Below are 14968 nucleotides of genomic sequence, written 5' to 3'. Positions count from 1 at the left end.
CCAAACCTGTTTCCTCCAACTTCACAGACTTCCCTACTGCGACGCTTGAAGATGACATCCAAGGCACAAAGGATGCCAAGGATCAAGAAAACGGTGTCGTTTTCGGATGTGCCCAAAATCGCCACAATTCCGCCCAACGATAGTCAACTCACAGCAGATTCAAAGACCACATCTCAGAACTCTTCCTCGACATGGGTCCCAAAATTAAACAAGACGGTTCTGACCGTGCCGTTTCACATACCGATGTTTGCTTATTCGTTGTTTGAGCACTACAATATCACGACAGACGCGGTGTCTGCGATGTCGAGGTCTTTAGTGGTGTTGGTTGCGTTCCAGGTTGTTTACGCCTTGATACTGATGCAAAACATATCTGAATCTCCAAAGAAGAAGAAAACCAAGAAAACCGTCAAGAAAGCCAGGGTGAGAGCTCCTGAGTCAGGTGACTTTCTGTACGTGACTTTTGCGTGTGGAGTGACTTTGTTGGGCACACTGCCACTGTTCATAGTGCTGATACTGTTTGGAGCTCCATTTACGGTGCTCCTCAAGGAGACTTATCTATTGGCCGTCCACATCAGTTTCTTGGTACTGTTGCCATTACTCATAGTGTACAAAATTGCTGACAACGACTCGGAAGTGCAGCCTTCTACGGTGTGGTCCAAGCTGCTGACCTTTGAGGTTGCGGATTGGTACAAACAACCAGCGTTCACCATGGCTATAGGCGGAGTGGTTGGAACATGGCTTGGTGCCATTCCAATACCCTTGGACTGGGACAGAAACTGGCAAACGTGGCCAATAACGTTGTTGGTGGGAGCGTATGGGGGTGCATTTGTGGGAAATGTGTTGGGTCAGTTAGCCTCACTTGTGTGAAGAGAATCTTTTGATTAAATAGATATCGTGGAGTTATATCCTGTATAATGAAGCATTAGCATAGAAAAAGCTCTAGCTTTGAGGTAGATTCCAAAGGATGGGCTAGAGAGGATGGCCACCAATAAAAATGATAAACTCTGCTCATTAACTAATTGCAGTCAAAACTATGGTAATGGCAGATATGTTAATATTATCATGTTACCATAATTGTTCCCCGTTTCTATGAACTATTCCATAACTATCCCCTCTTATTGTCCTCTTACTCGTTTGAGGCGCGAAAATGGGAGTCTGCACGACCCTTTTTTGAACACCCTAATAACAGACCTGGCAGATTTACCTGTATTCAACTTGTACAACAACAAGCAAATGGTGAGTATTTTAACGTGAAAATGGCTGTAGAAAACAGATCAATTACTTTCGAGCACTATCTAACTGAACGCAGAGTTTACTTTACAACAACGCAATCAAACAAACGCAGAACCTACGAAAGGACCTCGAAGCGTTTGACGGAAATCCAGTAGGGGCCCCGCTTTCGCTGTTGGGACAAATCACGACGACTATCACGCTGTTGGTGCGGACTTTGGATGAATATGAGAGTTTTATAGCCAAGGAGACCATCAACGAGGAGAAAAAGCTGAAGAACGAAACGAGACTGCTGAATTTGAGAAGCGAATTGGGTGAATCCAAGGAAAAATTCACGCTTTTGAAGAAAAAAAGAGAGCAGGGACTTCAGGATACCGGCAGGACCCAGTTATTCGAGCGTGGAAGAAATGGGGCAGGTTCCGATAATCCATATGACGACACTGCTAATCAGCAGCCTGGAGTTGCGTCTTCATTGAGCATGCAGGAAGGTTTATTAAAAGAAGGTTCGGTTTTGGGAAGAGGCAACCAGCAGTTGGATGAGATTTTGGAGATGGGAAGGGCAACTTTTGAGGACTTGGTGTCACAAAACGAAATCATAGCAAAGGCACAGCGGAAGATGACGGAGTCATTGAGTACCCTAGGCTTTTCCAGAGCAACTATCCGCAAAATCGAGAAAAAGGCATTTGAAGACAAGTGGATATTCTACATCGGAGCATTATTCACATTTTTCTGCTTCTGGCTGATCTGGAGGTATCTCGGGTGATCTTTGAAAAGGGTTTGAGGCCTCTCCTACATAGAATTGGAGCCACCAAAATCGGGAATTGTATTCTATGAAAAGCGGACATTTGTATTTTTGGTGGTTTTATATGCGTCTTTCGAGTTTATTTCTCGGTCTATTCGAAAATACCCCAGTATTTTTCCACTCCATAAGATCCACCGTCCTTCCAGTAGTCGTTGTAGGTGGTGAACATGAGCACCTGGTCCCCGACTTCTTCAACAATTGCCTTAATGGCAGTGAGCTGATTTTCTTTAGAAGGAACAGCAACTCCGTAAGTGTCACCCTGGGTTGGCCAGCCGGTTTCGCAGATCAACACATCCTTGGATGACCCACATGCCTTGTAGATGTTGGCGATTTGGGTCTTCAAGAAGGTACCAGAGTCCTCTGGTAGAACATTTCCGTCCCAGAAGGGATGCGAGTTAACGGCAATGAAATCTGAAACATCACAAAGATCAGTGTTATCCTGAACAGCAACAAGCGTGTCCACGGAAACCACATATCCTGAATAGCCTTTGTCGGAAAGAGCAGATCTGGCACTAGAAACAGCAGCGGAGACCTGCGAGACGGAATAATCTCCGGAGTTGACCCATTCGTTTCCAACAGAAACAGCATAGACACCGTCCCATCCTTGGGACGAAGATTCAACGGCAGAAGATAGAGTCTCAATGTCCGTGGTCAATGAGTCCATATAGTACAACCCTGCAAACAGCTTTTGGTTATCTCCCATGACAGCCATGATATTTTCAACACAAGAACAATCTGGAGCATAGACTCTGATGTAGTCAAAGGCTGAGAGCAACTGGATGTCAGATTGGATCACGTCCGAGGACTTGCACGATCCGGAGTCGGTATATGGCGAGTAGGCAATACCCTTGGACTTTTCTGCGTAACTTGATACCTCGGAGGTTGCAGTCGACGAGGCAACTGCAGAAGAGGAGGAAGCAGAGGAGTGGATGGACGAAGAATAGGGAGAGCCAGAAGATTTTGCGGACGCCTTGGTCGCAGACTTTGCTGAAGACTTTGCTGAAGCTCCTTTCGAGGAAACCACAGATGAGGGCAAAGCAGCAGGCTCGGTAGCACTGCTCACAAACGAAGTCTGCAAAGTGGTTGGGTCACTGGAACCTGGACCAGCCATAGTAACAACCTGAGTGACCAACACGGTGACCACCTCTGGAGCGGCATGAGCTTCTCTCTTGTGGAAATGGTGGTTGTGAGGCAATGCTGCAATCAACGTTGGCACGAATGACCAAAGCAAGAGTGCAGAGTATTTCATATTGCTGGTGGTATGTGAAATTAGAGTTGACGTCTATATGTGAATCAGGCCAGGATCTCTGCCAAAGATGTGAGGATATAAAAAAGATGCAAGTCGGATCTGTGCTTTTGCTGCTAGTATACCGCGTAAAGCAGAGTGAGCAGAATAAGCAAATTAGGAGGACAAAGAGGACTCTTTAGCGACGAGAAGAGAAGGAAATTCAGATTTATAGCACAAGAGAACGAAACCTTATATATCTATACAAACGCTTCAAAACAGCTTGGGACTAAGCCCTTCCAAAGGGGTTTTAACCTTGAGCCTGTAGATCCTGTAACATGCCTGAGGTACGTGCGGCTCATGCAAGGCACGCGCAGCTGCCCCTTCGATAAGAAGACCGACGCGGTTTAAATTCGGCAAATATGTTACATTTTCATAAGTGCAAGCAGTTGACGTATAGATTTTGTGAGGAATACCCCGTATGTCACAGACATTTTAATAAAATGGGATTTCATTAAATTTGTTGTTGGTTATTTGGGTAGATATTGTTGCCTGGTTTCTTGGTCCTGGAGGTTGACCAGATCTGGGCCTTTGCTCAGCCCAAGGGCTTTTACCAAAGGGCTTTTACCCGCGGTGCTCTTTCGCTGCGGCCCCTTTTTTCACTGGGATCGGTGCTTAGCTATATTTACATAATTTTGATTTTTGCTTGGTTTCCCTTCTGGGTATATTGTTTGAGACTGCGAAATGCGGCTGCCATGGAGATGGCGTAGGTCGCGATGGATTGCGAAGGGGCCGCCGTCTCTTTGACAACATGCTCTCTAACAAATCTAACAGGCCCTTACAAAGACTAGGCTCGCGGAAAATAATTTCACAGTTTCTCGAATGCGTCCACCGCCATCGATCAGTAGATTTCAACCGCGTGGCCAACGGTCGAAGGTGCGTTTTCTGAAGTGACGCTTATATGACCTCATTAGCCTTATGGGGGCATATTGGATCTAGGCCGTCAGGCAATAAAATCTTATTTTTACAAGCATGGAAAATAGTAATCCATAACAGCCTGATACCGTAATAGACTAGAATTATATAATATCAAAAGGGAGGAGATCGCCTTCCAAGGTGGGCCCAGAAGGCACAGCGAAATGGAGAAAGGAAATTCAGCACGGTCTATTCAATCTAAAGCAAGCGATCTGAACAAAAAAAAAATCTGAAAAAATATTCATTCCAATTTTCAGCTTCACAAGCCCCACCTTCAAATACCAGAATCACCTTTGATCACCTGTTTAAAGTTTCCGTGAAAAATGTTGTAAAAGTCTCTCTTGGTGTTCTTCAAGTTGATGGCCATGAGGACCGAGGTGGGCTTGGAGAAAATATCGTCAATCTCTTCCAGAGTTTTTCCTTTGGTCTCTGGGACCATCAGCAACTGATAGATCCAACCAATGAACGCGATACCTCCGTAAAATCCCAGGGTCAACCCAGTGTAGGTCATTGCCTCGGTCATCTTGGTGAAGTTGTAAGTGATGATGAATGAACATAGATAAAGCAAACTCGAAGAGCATGTCATACCGTAGGATCTCAGATACGTAGGATACACCTCTGCCGGTACGACCCAGGTCAAACAGGCATACGAGCCGAAGAATCCCATATAGAGAATGACTCCAGTCAGGTAAACACCTTTGGAAGCCCGATTCTCAATTGGAATCAAATAGCCAACACCAACACAAATCAAACCTATGAAGAACCCAGGCAACATGGAGTTGGCCCAGAATCTTCTGCCACAAGTATCCATGTACATGATCGCAGGAATGGTACCAAAGAGCAAGGCTGCACCTCCAACGAGCGACATGTTCACAGCATTCTTGTCGCTGAAACCAATATTTTTCATCAAGGTAGACATGTAGTACATCACGGCATTCACACCTGTGAACTGGCCCAGAATGATCATGATGTTGGCATAGATAAGAGATCTCCTACATCTTGGCACAGTGAAGAAGTCCAACCACATCATCTTCTTATTTGTGTGGCCTTCAGCAGCCTCTTGCTGTTCCAATTGTTGGGTCATGTCCAGAAATTCGATCTTATTGGCGACATCGTCCATATCACGAAGTCTCTTCCAAACACCGTAGGCCAAACCAACTTTACCTTTATGGACGAGATATCTGGGAGATTCCGGCAGGAAGAACATACCAATGAATAGGATCGTGGAAAACACCAAGGAAGAACCAAAGATAAACCTCCATCCTCCGTGTACGTCTTCAAACATTGCCGCAATAGAATAGCCAAAAACTTCACCAAGAGCGATGTTAAACTGGTACAGAGAAACCATGTTACCCCGGTAGGCACTAGGAGCACATTCAGATACATAGGCTGGTACAACCGATTCCAAACCGATACCGATACCTAGAATAAATCTACCAGCATAGAGCATACCACCGTCCCTGGAACCAGCACACAATGCTGCACCAAGAGTATAAGCGATACAGGACCCAATAATAGAGGTTCTTCTTCCAATAGCCTCGTTCAAAGGAGACATGAGAATGGAACCAGCAACAGCACCAAGAGGCATGAGAGACGAAACCAGCGATTGTTCATGACTATCCATATGGAGAGCGCTTGGATATTGCAGAGCAGCACCGGAAATCAACGATTGATCACAACCAGAAAGAATTCCTGCCATCGATGCAAAAAACGCAAGCATGTACACCATGTGTTTTTTGTTTTGGAAATGGACTTTTATCTCTGTGGAAACCATCCTATCGTAAAAACTCATGTTCTGCTGCGACTCTTGGTACAGTTGCTCGAACTTCAGAAAATACTCATCAAGATCTACTCCGTGGAGTTTCTCCAAAGCTTCCAGCTTGTCTGCACCATCGTCGACTTTGATATCAGTTTCTGAGTAGTTGGATACCTGTGAGGTAACCTCGTTTTCGCCAGTCATGTTGTACCTTATAATTGGACTAGACGGAATTAATAGGGATATCAACTAAAGAGGAGAATAAAGCAAAACGCAAGGTATAAGGGGATCTCGGCACGCATTTTACGTTTACACAGAAAGCTGGAATTTGACGGAAACGATCCTGAAAAGCTCGTATGCAGAGTGGATAAATCCCTCCAGCACGGGCATCGGAAGGTAAAAAGCCTTGGTGTGCAGATTACCCCATGGGTAAGGAGTCAGCACATGTTGCTCCGGAAAAAGCTGCAGCAAGGGGACTAAGGATTATTCAAGCGGAAAAAAGCTGGAGATCGCATGGGTTCGGGGCAACTCCACGCTTGCCAATTATGACGCAGAATTCATAGAATTAACTACTCATCAGCTCACTGGAAAAAAGTTACAATTAGAAGCAACAATATAATATCGATCTCACTCGGGAAAGGCTTTTTTTTTTCGAGAATAAGCACTCCGGAAACTTTCCCCGGGAAATCTCACGTAATGTTGCCGGAAAAACCTGGCGGAGAGATTTATGCAGTTTTAATCCGACCTTAGTGTTATGTCAATTATTCCGAATCAATCTTTTCTCTCCACATCATCTTTCACCAAAATATTCTATATCGCTCCATGACCGACTATGGATACCTCCGTGATGCGATATTTAATCGTTTATTTGGGGTCTTGGAGGGGTCGGTCGAGGGGAAAGTCATCCACCGGATTAATCCCGTGGCACAGCCCAAACCACGCAGGAGTGGCTGGGGTATAGCCGGTACTATAATCGATGATGTAGATCTCGGTCCCAGTTGAACGAAACGGGGCCCCTGAAATTTGATCTCAGGTGGATAAGCAGCAAGACCAATCCGGATTGAAAGCTTAAAATCCAAATTGGGTTGACCAATCCGGTCTTACTCGTGGGGTGACTGGAGGGGACCTAAGTATACTATGATACCCGCAGAATGACATGGTGGGATGATGGTACGGTACTGAAACATGGCGCACAACATTCAGCTATTTGGCTAGTGAGCCACTAGATTTAATGCAATTGCGTTCCGGGGCTAGCGGTATAACCTAATTATAAACCCCAACATGAAAACTGCAGGGCCCTGAATGACTGAAAGTTCCAAGCTAAAATTGCAAGTGCGTCAACAGCATGCAAGCCAACAGCGTGACGGAGCATGGTGATTGGAGGGAGGTGTAAAAAGGCAGCAACAATAAGAATTGGCTAAGCTTGGTTATTGATGGAGGTCACGCGCTTAAATATTTGTAGGTATTTTGTCAATAAAACCGTTTGAAAAAGGTGCGCTCGCGTATGATCATCACTCCACGCATTTTGCGCATTGTAGAATCGATGTTCGACATGGCCCATAGCACTCATGAAAGACGTCACAAATCACACTCAAGCCTCGGACACCCTTTGTTCTATATCGAGTTTCTCGAGTATAATATAAGCGAACACGTATGAAAATGTGATACTCGAATCGAAATTTTGAACATGCATTATTCATTTGAGGTTAAATATAGGCATAATAGTTGTCAAAAACACTCTTTCAATCTATGCCTATAACCGTCATTTCAGAACAGAGCTCTTCTGTATCTTAGTAAACTGAGGTCACAACCAAAGAGATTCTTTTGACTGAAGTTCACGATCACCCTGAACCGATAGCATACTGGCCCTTTAATCTCTTTGAAAAACAGTCCTCCTAATATTGCCGGGACCTCTTCAAACAATCAAACAACAACCAGACTTTGCGCGATCTTCTTGCCCCACCTGCCTAGAATTCTGCCCATGGGAACTCCTTTGTTCTTCTCCTTGGGCTTCATCTGCTGCACTAATGCTGCTGCTGGTGGGCCTTGAATGTGAAACCTTGGCTGGAGACCGAGATCTCTGGTTTGTTTCTTGCTCCTGAAAACGACTCTGCGATTCATTATTCGGCCTAATCAGCAGATCTGGGTTTTCGGTACTAGTCCGAGCACCACTCTGACCAATCTGCGCCGTATTTGATCCAGAGTTTGTAGTCATTCCGGCCACAATGCTACTTCCACGTCTCGCACCTCCACCAGCAACGTTTGGGTTTGGATTGGTGCCTGCGTTCGAAACTGATTTGCGCCTGCCACCTCCAATAACAGCCTTTAGGTCGAATTTCTTTCCCTTCTCCATAGAGCTCAGATACAAATCGTGTGGCTTGATCACCACATGCAAGACCGGCGATAATTCGAGGTTCAAACTAGTCAGTTCACACGAATTGTCAAGTCGCATTCCGAGATGTAGCAGCTGTATCTGGTTTAGATCAAGTAGCTCAACGGTTTCAACACCATCGACACTTCCCTTCTTTTCAGCTGAAATACTTTCCCAGTTCTCAAATATGTACTTCTTCAATAACTCGACCGTCGGCGAATCATCACCGCGTGATAGCGCGTTGATTATTTCCTGAGTGAACTCTAGACCATATTTGGATCCGTCCAAGAACAGGAGGAACACCTCTGTTCCAACCAATGTTGCGTTTGCCATTGAAGATCTTGAATATGCCACTCTTGAGAGTCTCAAATCACAGAAATATGCTTCGAAAACCGGAATTTCACCTTCTCACTGCCATATGAGGTTCCTTAATGTCAAAGGGGCCAAACTTAAGCTTCAGCAAATGAAACTCGAAGTGCTGATGCTAGACACAAACACGGAGTTACACGAAATTCACAAAATAATCCACAGACAACTACCACAAATTTGATGGTGTGGTTCAACTCGAATAAACCACCTTTGATGGCAACAAAGAACTCCTTGTTGGAACCGTCACCGTTTTGTGACGTTTCCTAAGCCATCTCAAATACAAAAAGGCATTCTGTGTGAAACTCAAATATCCAAATCGGGAATGATATGTAGTTTTTATCTGTGGACGAGCTTGTTGTCAAAGCAAATCGGTAGCCTAGCTAAGAAACCAACATCCCCGATATTTTCAAATCCGGAACTCTTGGTAGTAAATTAAGTAGTAAATTTAAGGTTCTACTTCTCATTTCCTAAAAACGCGGTGAAATGGAAGAACCACTGTAATGGTGCAAATAGAATACCTGTTCGTGTATTTTCCAATAGTACGCCGCAGTTGGCCTTACTTATCCATCTCCTCACTTTAGTCACCAAAGGGAGGTATTTATTTTGGCCAGAAATTTGAAAAACATCAGATTTCCAGAAAAAAACCTAATTCTACAAAATTATCCCGCGCGTAAATAGTAAAAACTTTCGAATCACTTCAATCAAAGCACAACAATACCTCACTGTTACTGATATACCCTCACTATCCATTACGAACAGAATCCACTCTTGGTCACCTGATGAAGTTTAAAGCCGCATAGCAATGTCTGCCAAAACTCCCGTGCCCCAACCAGAACCACTCGGATGGGACCCATGGGGGCATTGCTTCTTCGATCTGATGGCGTAGACCATATCTTCCGTTCATCCAGCAGTCATCATATTAGCTCTTATTGCATTTCATTGAGTCGTTGATATTCGATATTTGCTTCCAGGCTTAAAAAAATGGACTCAAACGCCGAACTGTAAGTGCACACACACTTCAAGCCTCTTACCCCGTTGTAATACTACTCTGCTGGCCACTGCAGCAGCGCTTGTGTGATTATGTTACTAATTCTTTCTCTTTTTTCCCTCAGACAGCCACAATTGAAGAAGCTCAACTCCTCTTTACTGAGATTGAAACTTTTGGATGCTTTGGGCAGTGGCGATTCTGTTAAGTTAGATGCGATCCTTGAAGACGTCAAGAGCTCTGATTGCTTGCAGGATCCCGCGATCGCAGGCGTTTGCTCGTTGTTGCTTCATTATGCTGTCCAAGTTGCGCCGATATCAATAGTGGAATACATAGTCTCCAAAAGATTAATCGGAGACATCAATTCTACGGATGCGGATGGCAATACTCCGTTGCACTTGGCTTGCCAGTCTTCAAGACACGATGTCATACAATATCTGATGTCTCTGCCCACTATCAATGATTGCATTCTTAATAAGCAGATGAAACAGCCTATAGAGGTGGTTACCGACATGTCCACTGTACAGCTGGTGACAGACGCAAGGACCAAGTTCGTCGAGCAGAAAGCCAATGAACTCAGAACGGCTTTTGAGACAAGAAACTTCAAGAAATTAGAGAAGCTGCTTTCAAATCCGAGAGTGAAGGAACTTTTGGATTTGAATGGAACAGACCCTGTCACTGGAGACACGGTTTTACTGGAGTTTATCAAGAAGAACGACCAGGAGATGGTGAAGTTCATTTTGCAAAATGGTGGTGACCCGTTCAAGAGAAACGTGAGCGGAAAGTTACCTGTAGATTATGCCACAAACTCGGCTATGAAGAAGCTTCTCAAGGAGTCATCAAAAGACCAAAGCATGATTGATCCCGGCAGTGCCGCACCGGCTTCAGGACCCCCTACCTATAAGGGTTTTTTGAAAAAATGGACCAACTTCGCCAGCGGCTATAAATTGCGCTGGTTTATACTTGATACTGAGTGTCGATTGTCTTACTACAAGTCCCCATCTGACATACACAATTCGTGTCGGGGTATGATCAATTTGACGAACGCCTACATCAAATTGGATTCTTCGGAAACTTCCAAGTTTGAGATTATTATCAGAAATGGTAATAATAGCACTCCTGTGAAGTGGCATTTGAAGGCCAATCATGTTACTGAGACGAATAGATGGGTTTGGGCTTTGCAGAATGCTATTCGTTACTCTAAAGACCAAAGAGCAAAGCTATTGGTTCAACAGCAACCACAACCTCCACTCAAGGAGAAGGTTTCCCGAAACAGAGAGAGCTTTGACTCAGCAAGAAACAACAACACCCAAAATATCGGCTTTAGCCACAAGACCCATCAGAGAAATCCATCCGCAACGTCAAATGTTTCTCTTTCTTCCATGTCTGATGCTGAAGAGGCGTCGATAACGAACAGACTTTCTTCAAATACAACAAATGGCATAGCCAACACTGCCTCTGCGAAGAAGTTGCCCAAATCTCCCAGGATCAAGTCTATCAAAAAGGAAAACTTTGGTCTGCCCAACATCAACGAGAACAGCAGACTACAGATACCAGATGTAGGATCTGCTCAGTCGTCTATCAGAGATGATTCGAGTGGAATTGTTGGTTACGATTCTACTGATGACTTTAATGAAGACAGATACAGCGAAGGTGACGATGAGGAGAATGATGATGACGATGCGAACGATTTTGACATTGATTCCAACACGGATTCCATGGCTGCTAAAGCAAGCACTTTGAACACTGAGCTCAATGTTATTCATAATCAGCTTCTGATGGAGATACAAGCTTTCAAGGATTATTTGAAACACAGTGCCGGTGATGAATCTGTTGATGTCTCTTCTCTTACCCAGGTGTGTGGTACGATTCTGACTTCAGTTGAGACTTTGAATAGCAGGTACTTTACAACATTGAAGCACAGAGATGCAAAAATCCTGAGATCGTTCCAAAGACAGAAGGAAGTATCACGGCTATGGGAGGATTCCATCAAGATTCTGGAATTCGATCTTATTGATAGAGAAAGGAAGATTGTTGATCTGGAGGATAAGCTCAAGACTGTAAAAAGGGCATTGAAAGGTGGCGCCGAGACTGGTGGTATTCAAATCTCGGCCCCAGCTAAAGAGGCAGAGGTGCAAAAGATTCTAGACGAATCCGATAGTGACGACGATGAATTTTTTGATGCTCAGGAAGCCGGTCGCAGCGATGTGCCAACTCCCGAAAATGAGATCGACAGGGAGCCTTCCTCTCAAGCCTCCACTGCTTTGCCAGCATATATGGCCACAAGCAGTGCAGTGGCTGGTATTGGTCCCTCAAATGTCAGTTCGGATGAAACGTCCTCCATAACCACCAAAGTGGAAACCGCTAAAGCCCCCGAAGATTGGCAGGAGGCGTCCATCCCGCTCGTTTCCGAGAAGCAGAAAGCCAAATACGAGCAACTCTTGGATGAAGGACTGTTCGTTGGCTATGAAGATCCAATCAGGACGAAACTTCCTCTGGATGACAAGAGACCAAAAATCTCACTTTGGGGTGTCTTGAAATCAATGGTGGGTAAGGACATGACCAAGATCACCCTCCCAGTCTCCTTCAACGAGTGTACTTCGCTTCTTCAACGTGTTGCAGAAGATATGGAGTACACTGATTTGATTGACCAGGCTGCGCACTCAGACGATTCTGCATTGCGAATGGTTTATGTTGCTGGTTTTGCCGCCTCAGAATATGCGTCCACGATTGGTCGCATTGCCAAACCCTTTAATCCATTACTAGGCGAAACCTATGAATACGCAAGACCGGATAAAAAATACAGATTCTTCGTGGAACAGGTTTCGCATCACCCTCCTATCTCTGCCGCATATGCCGAAAGTCCATATTGGGATTACTATGGAGAGAGCTTTGTCAAATCGCGGTTTATGGGTAGATCTTTTGACATCAATCCTCTGGGTATGTGGTTTTTGAATGTCAGACCTGACCATGGTGTTATTGATAAGTTTGGCAAGAAAGTGCCGGAGGAACTGTACACCTGGAAAAAAGTCACCAGTTCGGTGATTGGTATCATTATCGGTAACCCATCCGTGGATAACTTCGGTGATATGCATTTGAAGAACCACGTGACTGGAGACTCTTTGATTCTGCACTTTAAGCCCCGTGGTTGGAGGGCTTCCTCAGCGTACGAGCTGAAGGGAGATGTGGTTGACAAGAATGGTAAACCATGTTATTCGATAGGTGGTCATTGGAACAGCAAGATATTTGCTCGGAAACTGAATCCTGATGGGAACCCACCTGGCGAGCCTTTCCTAATATGGCAAGCGGCACCAAGACCGGAGAAGATGGCTTTCAATTTGACAACTTTTGCCTCGTCTTTGAACGCTTTACAACCTCACCTGATTCCATATCTCCCTCCTACAGACACTCGTTTCAGACCTGACCAAAGGGCCATGGAGGAAGGTGATTACGACGTTGCGCCTGGTGAGAAGCAAAGAGTCGAGGACAAGCAGAGAGCTGCTCAGAAGTATAGGACGGAGAAAGGCATTCAATACAAGCCTCATTTCTTCGTCAAAAAGAGACATCCTGTCACTGGCGATGAATACTGGGAGTTCAATCACGAGTATTGGTTTTTGAGGAAAGACAAAAAGTTGAAGGAGCTTGGAGATATCTTTTAAAAGCGAAACTAACACCATGCTGGTTTACGTCTTGAGCTCATTCGTTATATTTTATTTTTGGAAGATACATATACTCATAATTGACTTTTTTTGACACCAATGTACCGAAGGATCAGCATAAACTGATATCAATACCTGATACCAGTGCCTGATGCCAGCCCCTGGTGTCAGTATCTGGTGCCATGATAAGTAGGCTTTTTCGGGCCCAAGTCCTGTATTAGGCCCAGTGGTCTTCTCAGCCTGTCATCGTTAGACAACTGTCTGGGTCCTTGTAGTTTTGACATAGAGGGCGATGAAGGAATCGTGATATTCTCAAATGGACTTGGTGATGCTAGAGAAGCAGTTGTCTTTGGTTTGGAAGCCATAGCTTGCCCTAGAGTAACCTTTTTTCCAAGAATATTAGATAGTTGTTGCTCCACTTGTTGCTCCAATACAAATTGGAATTCGTTCCTGTAAGATCTGCGTATTTCGTCAACTTCCAACTCCATTAGTTCCCTCTGGTGTTCCAGCTCTTTATTCATGGATTCGTACATCACGTCCTCCACAGCCTTGAGCTTCTTCTCTCTTGTAGTGAGCTGAGACTCCATTTTCCAAAGCTCGTTTTCTCTGTGCGACAACTCCAGCTCCTTTCTAAATATTTTAAAAGAGGAGTCCTGCAGAAGTTGATTGGCCGAAGCCCTTTCCTCTGGGTCCGTGATCAAACACGCATTGATGACCATCTTGAGACGATGAGAATAGTGCTCGGGTATCGGATTGAACGTCCCGGCTTTGATTTTTTCATGTAACGAAAAGTGAGTTTTTGCTTGAAATGGTGGTGCCAGTGAACACATCTCATACATTACACATCCCAGAGACCATATGTCGCAGACTGGAGAATAGGGTTTATCAACCAGCACCTCGGGAGACATGTAATACGGAGTACCCACATAAGTCTTTGCAAATTCGTTCTCGTGCTTCAACATCTTTGCCAAACCAAAATCTCCAAGCTTTACAGAGCTGTCCTTAAGCAGGAATATGTTATCCGGTTTGATATCACGGTGTATCACCACACTTCCTTGGTCTATGTTCTTGGGAGCATTCTCTTCAGGTGTTGATTGGAACACATTTGAAACAGCAGGGATGTCAAACCCGTTATGGCACCGGTACAATGCCAGCAATACTTGTGTGAAAATTGGCCAGATCATTTCTTCTGGAACATACTCTTTTCTCTGTTTGTAGTTCTTGATCACAGTGGAAAGATCGCCTCCATCACAGTATTCCATGTATAAGTGAACAACGTGTTCCTCGGGAATATGGTCATGATGTATGTACTGAACAATATTTTGATGCTTCAGTTCCCTTAAAATCCTAAACTCAGCTGATAACTGCTGTTTTTCCTTCGAGTTCATTGCCACATACGAGATCTCCTTGCGGCCAAAGATCTTTCCATCAGACTTGCGGCGCACTTTGCGTACGCATCCAAATGATCCCCTGCCTATTATCTCCAGAGGCTGGAAATCATCAGCTATATTGCTCATCTGGTGGTGGTAAGAGGCAGTTTAGTGCTTTGAAGGTCGGTCTATACGAGATTAAACCCCGTTAGGCTTGGAGCACTCA

General features: G+C 44.7%; 7 protein-coding genes across 7 annotated transcripts; 3 read left to right on the top strand and 4 right to left on the bottom strand.

The window, feature by feature from the left end:
* Nucleotides 1-51: 51 nt before the first annotated feature.
* On the top strand, nt 52-867 carry KUCA_T00002185001 (uncharacterized protein; the record flags this gene model as incomplete). The annotated part of the gene is made up of 1 exon (XM_022604439.1): nt 52-867. One exon carries the CDS (start codon nt 52-54, stop codon nt 865-867), a length of 816 nt encoding a protein of 271 aa, XP_022458221.1.
* A 222-nt stretch (nt 868-1089) lies between these two features.
* KUCA_T00002184001 (uncharacterized protein) lies at nt 1090-1993 on the top strand (the record flags this gene model as incomplete). Its single annotated transcript, XM_022604438.1, has 2 exons — nt 1090-1236; nt 1346-1993. The coding sequence occupies 2 exons, from the start codon at nt 1090-1092 to the stop codon at nt 1991-1993; spliced, it is 795 nt and encodes a 264-aa protein (XP_022458220.1).
* Nucleotides 1994-2123: 130 nt separating this feature from the next.
* KUCA_T00002183001 (uncharacterized protein) lies at nt 2124-3281 on the bottom strand (the record flags this gene model as incomplete). Its single annotated transcript, XM_022604437.1, has 1 exon — nt 2124-3281. One exon carries the CDS (start codon nt 3279-3281, stop codon nt 2124-2126), a length of 1158 nt encoding a protein of 385 aa, XP_022458219.1.
* A 1225-nt stretch (nt 3282-4506) lies between these two features.
* On the bottom strand, nt 4507-6192 carry KUCA_T00002182001 (uncharacterized protein; the record flags this gene model as incomplete). Its single annotated transcript, XM_022604436.1, has 1 exon — nt 4507-6192. One exon carries the CDS (start codon nt 6190-6192, stop codon nt 4507-4509), a length of 1686 nt encoding a protein of 561 aa, XP_022458218.1.
* A 1711-nt stretch (nt 6193-7903) lies between these two features.
* On the bottom strand, nt 7904-8692 carry KUCA_T00002181001 (uncharacterized protein; the record flags this gene model as incomplete). The annotated part of the gene is made up of 1 exon (XM_022604435.1): nt 7904-8692. The coding sequence occupies one exon, from the start codon at nt 8690-8692 to the stop codon at nt 7904-7906; it is 789 nt and encodes a 262-aa protein (XP_022458217.1).
* Nucleotides 8693-9709: 1017 nt separating this feature from the next.
* On the top strand, nt 9710-13372 carry KUCA_T00002180001 (uncharacterized protein; the record flags this gene model as incomplete). Its single annotated transcript, XM_022604434.1, has 2 exons — nt 9710-9729; nt 9841-13372. The coding sequence occupies 2 exons, from the start codon at nt 9710-9712 to the stop codon at nt 13370-13372; spliced, it is 3552 nt and encodes a 1183-aa protein (XP_022458216.1).
* Nucleotides 13373-13539: 167 nt separating this feature from the next.
* On the bottom strand, nt 13540-14889 carry KUCA_T00002179001 (uncharacterized protein; the record flags this gene model as incomplete). Its single annotated transcript, XM_022604433.1, has 1 exon — nt 13540-14889. The coding sequence occupies one exon, from the start codon at nt 14887-14889 to the stop codon at nt 13540-13542; it is 1350 nt and encodes a 449-aa protein (XP_022458215.1).
* Between the last annotated feature and the right edge of the window lie 79 nt (nt 14890-14968).

Source organism: Kuraishia capsulata, genomic scaffold (assembly GCF_000576695.1).
Source record: "Kuraishia capsulata CBS 1993 genomic scaffold, Kuraishia_capsulata_scaffold_2, whole genome shotgun sequence".
Classification (NCBI taxonomy): domain Eukaryota; kingdom Fungi; phylum Ascomycota; class Pichiomycetes; order Pichiales; family Pichiaceae; genus Kuraishia; species Kuraishia capsulata.
The sequence above is the reverse complement of the archived record's forward strand: the minus strand, read 5'-3'. Positions and strand labels throughout refer to the sequence as shown.